Source organism: Colias eurytheme, chromosome 15 (genome assembly GCF_061535395.1).
Source record: "Colias eurytheme isolate Ceu_HAF_F1 chromosome 15, ilColEury1 Martin Lab GWU primary, whole genome shotgun sequence".
Classification (NCBI taxonomy): Eukaryota; Metazoa; Arthropoda; class Insecta; order Lepidoptera; family Pieridae; genus Colias; species Colias eurytheme.
In genome coordinates this window covers 1,641,129-1,652,472 of record NC_142994.1, presented here as the reverse complement: position 1 = coordinate 1,652,472, position 11,344 = coordinate 1,641,129, and the positions used below count along the sequence as shown (strand labels likewise).

The 11,344-nt window shown below is 32.9% G+C and overlaps 1 protein-coding gene across 1 annotated transcript; it reads left to right on the top strand.

The window, feature by feature from the left end:
• The first annotated feature begins 8,618 nt into the window (after positions 1–8,618).
• On the top strand, positions 8,619–9,305 carry LOC149902131 (uncharacterized). The gene has a single exon (XM_090110219.1). It carries the CDS (start codon positions 8,619–8,621, stop codon positions 9,303–9,305), a length of 687 nt encoding a protein of 228 aa, XP_089966345.1.
• The last annotated feature ends 2,039 nt before the right edge of the window (positions 9,306–11,344 follow it).

Genomic DNA, 11,344 nt, shown 5'->3' with positions numbered 1-11,344 from the left:
TGCTATCAAACTAAAATTTGTTACATAAACAATCATGTTCAAAATACCAACATAACCATAAATATATCCGCTATCCACTTTAACATAACTAAACAATTTTTTGAACAAATCAATTGAGTGAAGACGAAAAACTGTAACTAGACGTTCCTTTCCAAAAGTTAGTAGATAGGTACAATTTTTTGTATTTACATGTTTAATAAAATACCAGTATAACTATAACCATATCTATAACTTAATCTGACGTAACAAAGAAAAGTTCTTAACACACCAATTGAGTGAAAATGAAGAACTGAAGCTAGACATTCCATACTATAGCTAGGCTATTAAAGCAAAATTTGTTATATAAACATGTTCCAAATACCAGTATAACTATAACCTATCTAATCACGTAACAAAGTTCTGAACACACTTGGAATATTGTTAATCTTGATCCGTGTAACCGAATATGTAAAGGAAGTTTGGGTCAGCGTGAAGTTTGGCCTCGGCTAGCGTTTAGACTTGCAGCCTGTGTCGAAGTTTTGGGTAATCAATTGTATGCAAAGATTTTTGTAGAGATTTATCAATAAAATGTTAAGCAAAATATAAAATAATGGAGTGGGATATCGTGTTCGATTGTATTGAAATTAAATGTTTTCTATTAAATAACTACTTATATGAATCAGTATTCTTGTTAAAAATCATTCATTAAAGTCGATGTTTTTACAGAAAAACTTATAATTTATAATTTTTATTTTTGTTGATAAAAGGTAATACCAACAACAGATAATTGACTAAATTAAATTTAAACATCAATGCTAATTTATGTATCTACGCCACCAATTTTCAATTTATTCATACAACTTACTAAAGTAAATCAGCACAAACAATATTTGTTCATTTCGGGGTCGAAAGAGATTATATAAAGCGAAAAATCTGTTACTCGGCAACACAGGATGGGGAAATACGTATTTTGCCATTAAATCATGGCGAGACAAGGTTAATGGGGTCAAAACCAGAGCCCCGGGCAGTCACGTACTCTGTGCTGTGGGCAGACTTGCGGGAACCTATATGAATAAAGGTAAGAAAGGTATAACAGTATACTTTCTGTCATCTTGACTAGTATGAAATAATATTTCAGTAAAGACAACGATTGACTGCGGCCTTTCGATGGATATTTTCTAAAGTTGGTTATTTTATAGGACAAGTTTTAATGGAACCTAACCACAAGTATCTTCATTCCTACTGAAGATCTTAAAGTTTGTAAGGATGTATAGATGTATGGATGTATGGATGTATGGATGTTTGTTACTCTTTCACGTAAAAACTACTGGACCGATTACAATGAAATTTAGCACACATATAGAGGGTAACTTGGATTAACACGTAGGACAGGTTTTATCCCGGAAATCCCACGGGAACGGGAACTATGCGGGTTTTCCTTTGAAAATGCGGGCGAAGCCGCGGGCGGAAATCTAGTACTTGTTATAATTTTAGTAACTTGTATTTAAAATGTGCGGGAAATCTGCAAAAATACTTTGTATGATGCAATGCGATACAATTATTAATTTTATCTAAAACTTTTTTGTTTATTTTTCAGGTGTTTGAAATAATATTCCTGATTGGATACATCTTTTTCAAAGGAATAAAATAACATCAAAGCAATTCAGTGGTAAGAAAGGTAAATGTTCTTAGCGTTGAAAAATCGCAAGTGTGGACCCAGCATTAAATAAATTTAATATATACCTAACAGTAAGTCTATTACATTGGGCATAGACCCTGTTTACTTTTCATATCATTTAATCAAATTACTTTTTTAACGTAATATTGGGGTCGAGTCAATTCCTATTTCTATGTAAAATATTTACGAATATAAAAATATTTTTGGCTTCGTGATTCAAATAAATGGACCTACTATGTTTTATATCATGAAATGTATTGTTTGAAGTTAATATTTGCTTATTTAAAATGGAAAACGTTTGTTTCTATAATCACACAATATGCATAATGATTGTGGGTTGATTTATCGAGATACATAATAGAAATTGTACGAGCATAACAGAAATTTAAAAAATTGGGAATGATTCGATCTCAACATCAAATTATGAAAAATCGGATAAGTTCGAGTTGAAACCGCTTTGCTAAGGGTTCCGTTTAAATAAGCTCTTTATTTTCTTTAATTTTTGTAAATATATCTTGTATTATTATATGAACGTATGACAGACAGACATCGAAGTCTCAGTGAAAGGGGCCCGTTTTACGGATACGGAACAATTAAAAGTAAGCAAGTATTCATAAGATTTTTATCATAAAATTGAAATATCTATCTTACACTTTAGAGGTCTGATTAACTTGCTAATAACCCCACTTTGACGTAAATTTTGATACACTTGTCATTTTGACAGACGTATCCAGATGGCGACCAGACTAATTAAAGCGATTACTGCAAGCGTTGTACAGACGCTTCATTACAGGCCATTCCATCTCCGTGACCGAGTTACGGGGCACTCCAGCACTCGGAAGACCCTTTGTCACGTGTGGAGACAGTGTTTTATAAATGGGGAGACAGAAATGGCGTGCGTTGTGTCGAGTGTGTGCGAGTTTTACGAAATGCTTTTTATTTTATTTAGTTGGATGGGGTTCTAGAGAGAACCTACATGGGGCAAAGTTATCTATAAAAGAAAAAAAACTTCTAGATATCAGATTATTTTATAGTTTTATCTGCCTGTACACACGGTTAAAAACTTTGTCATGTCATCAATCACTGGCAACTATAAAAACAAGTCAATACAAAAGTTAAATGACTAACTTTTTTTCATAAATATGAGTTTTAAAATTAGTACTTTGGTAATAATGGTAAATTGAGGTAAGCATGAGATGTGCATATTTGATTTGGTGCATAGGTATCTAGTTATCAAAAATAAAGTTAACATTAAAGCATTGAGGTATTATTACTAGAAAGGGCACCACGAACAAAATCTGTGCGTACAAACTTATCAATAAAAACCAATCAATGTAACAAAAAAAATTGAGTTTGAAACGATTGACTCTAACTCGTGTTACAAATAGTGTAGTAGCGATGTCCTCTCTAGTATGTAGTACATGTAACTCAATGCATTAAAGCGGTTTTACTTCCATTATGAAGGTATTATTGGTATGGTCTAGATAAAACATCTAAACTGCTGTTTGTATAGTTGTACAAATCTAACCAATCCTGTGAAAAACAAAACAAAATAATAAATCCACTTGATTACCAACACAAACATGTAAACAGTATTACGGGAAGGCATGTTTCGAATAAGTAAATCTGATAGAAATATTAGTCTCCATTGTCGCTAATCCCATAGGTCTGATCTGACAATGGATTTGCAGGCTTAACTGGCTGCGTGACTAGACAGCTTGTCAATGTCCAGTGTTAAATGGGATAGCAGCCTGAATATATTTGCCTATGATCTGCTAACAGGTTTGTATTGAATCCTTGTCATATATAATATCTATAATATTGTAAATATGTCTTTGTTTGTTAGTGTTTGTTTAAAGTCGCGTCGGTTTTTGGATCTTTGGTGTGAAGCATCTGAAATTGATGATGAATAGACGAAGCAATGCAATTACTGTGTATGTCCTTTTTTAAATGTAATGGCCTATGATCTGCTAACAGTATTGTATTGAATACTTCATCACTACATAGTATAAAACAAAGTCGCTTTCTCTGTCCCTATGTCCCTATGTATGCTTAAATTTTTAAATCTACGCAACGGATTTTGATGCGGTTTTTTTAAATAGATAGAGTGATTAAAGAGGAAGGTTTTAGTATATAATTTATTATGTTTTAGACAAAGTGGGCGAAGCCGCGGGCGGAGAGTAAATGATATAATATTATGTCATGTTTATTATTTTAAAAATGATGTTCAAAAATATTTGTAATGCGAAAATAATTGCAACTAAAATACCAAAAGAAAAAAAAAATAAAGAAGGTCAAATAAAAAATTCTCGAATTCCAAAATTAAATAGAAAAATGCCTTTCACCTTTAAGGTATATTAAACGGTCGTTTAGCGAGAGCATCTGTAATTTCCCTCTTAACTCCCTTCATTTTGGAGCTAATGGAGGCAACTGACTTGGAATAAGTGATCTTGAATACATTTCTCAAAAACAATTCCGTCTTCTATAATATTAGGTACGATTATTTCTTTTTGGGAAAATATTCAGGATATTTTTGTTAATCATATTCTAAATGGTCGTAAATTGAGACTTTAGCAATAACATAAACAATTAGAAGTTTTATTTTCGACTTCAAATCTACGTGACGTCTTATCTTTGTAACTTCAACATCCACCATAAGAGAAAAAGCCCAGCGTCTCGGCAAAAAGAACCTACTCAGAAAAAATTGCTTAATAGGTAGATAATATCTATAATACATATTATACTAACATTATAAAGATGAGTTTGAGAGTTTGTTTGCTTGTTTGAACGCGCTAATCTCTATCTACTGGTCCGATTTGAAAAATTATTTAGGTGTTAGATAGCCCAATTATCGAGGAAGGCTATAGGCTATAATATATCAAAATGAATCATGCAATAGGGACGAAGCACTGCGGGTAAAACCGCGGGGCATAGCTAGAATATAGGTTTAAAGACTTTATTACTCATAAGAACAATTTGTTCACTTAAAATGAGTTACATGCTATCTTAAATTAAATTAACTTAGTTCTCTAGTTTTAGTTATCATGCAATAATTATACAAAATAAGCATAAATTCTACTGTAGTATTCTAATAAATTACAGTAAATGTGATTTTTAAGTAATTTTTTTAAATACATTTAGACTTTTACAATTTTTTAACTTGTTTGGCAATTTATTAAACATTTGTGCTCCTTCAAAGAGTATGGTTTTTTTCCCGTAGTTAGTTCGAGTCGAGATAGGTTGAAAATTATTTTGGCTTCTCAGGTTATACTTTGTTGATTTTTTATGTAGTACAGCTACATAAAAAATCATCAGTTTGATTTTGTTGCGTTTGTTGTTATTTTTTTTATAAGGATGCATGTGGAATATGCGTAGATTTGTGAGAGTTTAAGTAATTTTGTTGATGAATAGAGCGTTTTTATAAATATATATAAAAATAGTCCAGGAAAATCCGTCTATTCTATCTAAATAATACAATCCATCTCTCTGTAAATTAATGAAAATATTCAACAAATGCTAACATCATTTCAAAGCTAATTCCCTGGTCTGTAACAGAGTTGTTCCGATGACTAATCTCATAATTCTGTATTAAACTACAAAGCAACTGGCGTGTGTTAATTAGGCCTCACAGAGGAACTATGTTATTCGGTACAAAGGTAACTATTGGGTTTTTGATATTGTTACCCTAATTGGGAACATTATTGTTTCAATGCAGATTTTGGTTTCAATGTACTTGTATCAAATACACGTATGTGTGCGCAAGTTATTTTGCATCTGTGTAAATATATTGTGTCTGCGTATTATTTATTTTATAGATTTGCAGAAGAAATTTATCGATCGAAAAAAAATCACCTGTACCAAATATAGAACACGGGACTTCACTAAACATTGAAATATTAATCGAACTCTTAAAAAAGTAATATACCAATAATAATAAAAAGAAGAAGTTAAGCCTTAGAAGTTAATTAACAAAACTATTGATCGAAAATTGATTTGTTTTCACCGAACTTATAAATAACTCGACGGAGTCAAAAACAAAAAAGCAATCATAACAAAAAGGAAAACATAGATTGTAAGTAAAAATGTATTGAAGTGATCACGTTGCTACCAGACGATTTGTAGACGATCACGTTTTTGACACTTCAGGTCACGTGAGTCTGGAGTATTGTTACAAGTTTTGGATCTTTTGAAAATATAAATACATTAAATGTATTTATATTTTGTACAAATTTTGTACTTATAGGTAGGTTATAATAACTTACCTACTTCGAATTGTTAGCTGTACAATTATAAAAGAAAGGTTGCAAACGTAGTAAAATTTAGTAGTTTTGTACTTAAAGGAATAAGTCGTAGATCATAGATATTTTTTAGTTTGTACCTTAGCTTATTAAATAGTTATTATAAGATTAAGATGTTCCTATGGGGATGACATGTTCAGATTATGATCAAATCCTCTTTTAAAAAAAATAAAAATAAAAATAAAAAACTATAGAGAGATAATATTGAAATCTCAATAAACAAAATTTAATAAAAGGAAATCTACTGGACTATTTGTGTTTGAGGATTTTCATACACCATTTTGTCCTTTTAACTGGCAGAGGTAGAGCTTAAACTTCCAGAAGTAAACCCTTAGCATATAGATAAAAATGTTTCATAATTATATAGGTTCCTATCTCTTCTATATTAACTATATTATTAGGATCATTTACAAAACGATATCATGCACTATCCTTACTAACACTATCTTAACCAACTTGCCCTACTTGTAACAATGTCTTAAGTACAGCTAATTATAAAACAATTAGTGAATCGCGTGAGAAATGGTTTTCGAGAAATTTCGGTGTTCTAGCATTAAGCGCTGCTTCATAGTGAAAGGGGAAGTGATGATATTATTAAACGCTAGCTGTGCCTCGTGGTTTTACCCGCAGTGCTCCACTCCTATTGGTCTTAGCGTGATGATATATATAGTATTCCTCGATAAATGGGCTATCTAACACTGAAATAATTTTTCAAATCGGACCAGTAGTTCCTGAGATTAGCGCGTTTAAACAGACAAACAAACTCTTCAGCTTTATAATATTAGTATAGAAGATTATATTTTCATATTATTGTCTGGGTGTAGCTATTAGATTGGGTATGGGTTTAGGTTATGGGATATATTTTGAAATAAAACAAAATAAAACTGTGTAAATGGTTTTCACTTATTTTATTTATAATGTAAAATATTACACTTATAAACTCGTTTTCTACGAAATCTACGTTTTTTACGGGAATAATGTAGCTTTTCATTGATGAAAGTTTTTGCTTTAAAATAGGAAGTTTTATTATTGAAGATATAAAATTTTAAACCAGGCTAAAATAGCAATTTAAAACAGTAATTTTAACATTAATGGTAATTCCGTAAATACCGACTACAGTTCTGCCAGGCTTAAAATGAAGTCAATCTAAAATTAGGGAACTAGAGTAGGTATAAATTATCTATACAAAAGCACTAATGATAATACTAGGTAATGGTATAAACGTAAATACAGAGGGTTTTATCGCAATATCACCCACACAGTTTAACCTTTTCAGGTATATTTAGTCCCTTTAGTTTGAATATAGTTTATAACTATCCAAGTGTCCAACAATTTTGAATTATCCAATATTATAATTACGAAAGCATGTCTGTCTGTTTCGCTTTCTCAGATAAGCCGCAGCATTGATTTGGATAAAATTAAGATTGAAAAGAGATTTAGTTTGTTGAAAAACTAACAACTTTAATTTATACTCATCGGAACGTTTAAAAAACGGGATATTTTTCATAAATCTAAACGCTTATGTAGTGGCTTAAAGTTTGAGCCCCACGAGAGAAACCAGGGCGCACAACTAGTACTGATATACAAGGTAAATAAACCGTATAAAATATAGTAAGGACCAAACAGAACATACAACGTAGTATTTACCACATTCTTCGAGAAAGCTCTCACCATAAGTTATATCTATAAAAAGAACAAAGATATTATTTAAGTTTAACAGAATTTTTCCTTACTTGTATTATTAATAAAAGCATTTTACTCTTGCGAAACTGAAGCATTATTCAAAGTTACTTTGATTATTCTGTCGGTTATTACAGAGCCAAGTGGGCGGTGATGCATTCTACTAACCGACAGAATACACTCGGACTCCATTCTCCATTCGCTACGTAAGTTACAAAATCTTTCGCATTTGCAAGCAGTTTCAATGTTGGAGAAATTCCTGTAAAATCTTTTAAGATCCGATGAATTTTCCATCGAGGGAACGGAAACGAAACGATTGACGTACATTTCTCCTTTATTACTCCTTACTTCAGGGTTTATTTTTAATCCGAACTTATCGTACGGATTGTGAATACCGTGTTTGAAAGTAATTTGTCGTTAATAATGATGGACTCATTTTTATTTATTACATTACTAGCTTTCCGCCCGCGGCTTCGCCCGCATTTTCAGAGATAAACCCGCATAGTTCCCGTTCCCGTGGGATTTCCGGAATAAAACCTATCCTATGTGTTAATCCAAGTTACCCTCTATATGTGTGCTAAAATTCATTGTAATCGGTTCAGTAGTTCTTGCGTGAAAGAGTAACAAACATCCATACAAACTTTCACATTTATAATATTAATAGGATTTTGAAACTCAGACTCAATTTTATTTTGAAATTGATTGCTACTTAAAAATTATTTTAAAATTGATTGTTACTTAAAAATGTAGTCAAATACGTTGTCTGGAATAGATATTGTTTTATTTTTAGGTTCAGTTGAGAGGCGATATTATCTATCCTATACGGTACAACATGATATACAACTATGAATACTATCTGCAATTATTCATAGCTATTTAAAACCTAGCAACCATAGGTACATAAAATGTTAGCCCTTTCAGTATTTCCAAAGTTACAATGTTATTATCGAATTAGAAAGTTACAGCCTGTCTTTTGTTCACAGATGTCAAGCAACATTAGCTATAGTGTAGGAGCCCAGGAAATGCGCACTGAGGGAACAAATCAGCAACCGCTGACGCTGGGACCAGAGCAAATAAAGCGTGTCCAGCAATTCACGTATCTTGGCAGTGTTGTGTCCAATACTGGAGGTACCGAAGAGGACATCACTTCGAGAATCGCCAAAGCTAGGGCAACCTTCGCGCAGCTACGACCCATATGGCAGTCGGAAGTGCTAACACGTGGAGTGAAATTTAAAATATTTCGCTCCAACGTTAAGACTGTCCTCTTATATGAGAGTGAAACGTGGAGAGTCACCAAAGATATCTCGCAGAAAATTCAGGTCTTTGTCAACCGCTGCCTCCGACAAATTCTGAGAATTCACAGGCCTGATAAGATCTCCAATGACCACCTATTGGAACGCTGCCACGAGACACCGATTTACCTCCAAATCTTACGCCGTAAATGGACATGGATTGGCCACACTCTTAGAAGGGACACCTTACATATACCCACGCAAGCCCTGGAGTGGACTCCGCAAGGAAAAAGAAAGCGTGGCCGACCTAGACAATCCTGGCGTCGTTCCGTGGCAGCGGAGGCTAGGGCGATTGGTTTGACGTGGCCGGAGCTGAAGAGCGTAGCCCAAGACCGAACGCGATGGCGGCGCACTGTGGACGCCCTCTGCCCCACATAGGGGCCATAGGACCTTAAGTCAAGTAAGTCAGGAGCCGATTGCAATACTTATATTTAAATTATATTTATCGATTAACAGTTCTTTGAAAAACAAAGATTATTTCAATGTGGTTCGAGAAATTAGCATGGCTGATTTTCTTTATTCTTTAGTTAATAAATAAATAATAATAGTTCATCAGGTCTTAATTAACTTAAAGGTATGTTATAAATTGAAACAAATATTGAGAAGTAAAGCCTGTTTACTTTTATGATTAATAATTACATGTATGATAGTTAATCCTCAATAAAGATAGCAAGAATATACATACTTACCCGTTTAAATACACTCGTAAAAAAATCAACGCAATCTTTTCATACCCAAACAGAATACAAGAGTAGGCAATTTCGCATATACGACAGTCCCCTAAAATCCACAACCAGCCCCCTGCCTACAACATTAAGGCAAGTGGCAGTTTTTACAGGCAATTAGCCTTCCATTAGCATGTCTTAGCAAATCATACTCGTTTCACTCTGCTCGATATAAAATTGTTAAATTACTGGGGACGTCACGGGGCATCACTTTGAGCTTTCGTGAATTATGTATCGACGGTGTGTCATGCGATTTATTGAGCGTTCGCTTTTGACGTTTTAGTTACGTTAAAAAAAGACTTGAAAGTGTTATTTTTGTTTACTCTATTATAAAGCAAGTAGAGGCACCAAAATGCGGTGATAAATTTATTACTAAGGACGATTTCTCATCATCGAATCGGTGAACATTACCTATATGAATATGTGTTATGTTACTTCTGTTGAAGTTTTCAACTTATGCCGAATTAAACTTGGTTAAGATAAAAACAATAACTTAAACACGCAATCATACAAAAACCCATTGATTAAAAATAGTAACGAATATTAAACGTATGTAAACGATTTTCCATTTCACGAATGCAAATACTCATAATCCTTTTATATCCCAATAAAAATGGAACAAACAGTATTCATTGGAACATGTCACGAGAATCGCGTTTCATGACAAATGCTAGTGACATTATCAGATCATCGATAAAATATCGGTTTATGAATCGTAAAGTACGCAATGTCAAACGAAATGCATCAAAGATTGTCGAGTGTTCGGTATATTTACAATTGCGAACGGTTTAAGGATAGCGGCCTGCGTAAAATGTTGTGCAAATATGAAGAACGAAATATTGCAAGGATGCATGATTTAAAATAAAAGGATCTGAAATCTGAATCTGATTCATATTGGCATCAGTGCAGCCGAATCTGATCCGGTTTTAGTTAATATACTCACAATTAGAACGAATGAAAGTTACACACACGTTTATCATTTACTTTTATCCCATTTAATATGGATTATTTATTTAATCAATCCCTCTTTGTTTTAATTAACACTTTATAAAATACTTACTGACCCGACATACGTTTTTCTGCCTAACTCTTATCACTAAGGGGTTTGAAAAAAATCAATATCAATCATCAATATGGTTAATAATTTGTAATCTGTGTATTGGAAAATTGAAATGTATGTGACAATATTAATGTAATCTTATATTATATAATTCTCGTGTCACAATGTTAGTCTGCATACTCCTCCGAAACGGGTGGACCGATTCTCATGAAATTTTCTGTGCACAAGTCTGAGAATCGGCCAACATCTATTTTTCATATGTAGGTACCACGGGCGAAGCTTGGGCGGACCGCTAGTTTAAATATAATATTGTATTGCAATACCTGCATAAGGCTTCTAATATGTAAAATGTATTAGTATGCAATAAATTATTTCAATTTGAATTTGAATTTGAAAATAGTTGTTGCATTCTCAGACCTTCCCGATATGCACACATAATTTCATAAGAATTGGTTAAGCTGTTTCGGAGTAGTTTAACTTCAAACACCACGATACGAGAATTTTATATCAGACTAGCTGAGCTCCGCGGTTCAATGGGCTATCACCAAAAATAATTTTTAAACAAATCGGGCCAGTAGTTCCTGAGATTAGCGCGTTCAAACAAACAAACAAAAAAACTCTTCAGCTATATG

Excerpts from the sequence above, each read along its gene's own strand:
- LOC149902131 (XM_090110219.1), top strand. The coding sequence starts at position 8,619 with ATGTCAAGCAACATTAGCTATAGTGTAGGAGCCCAGGAAATGCGCACT.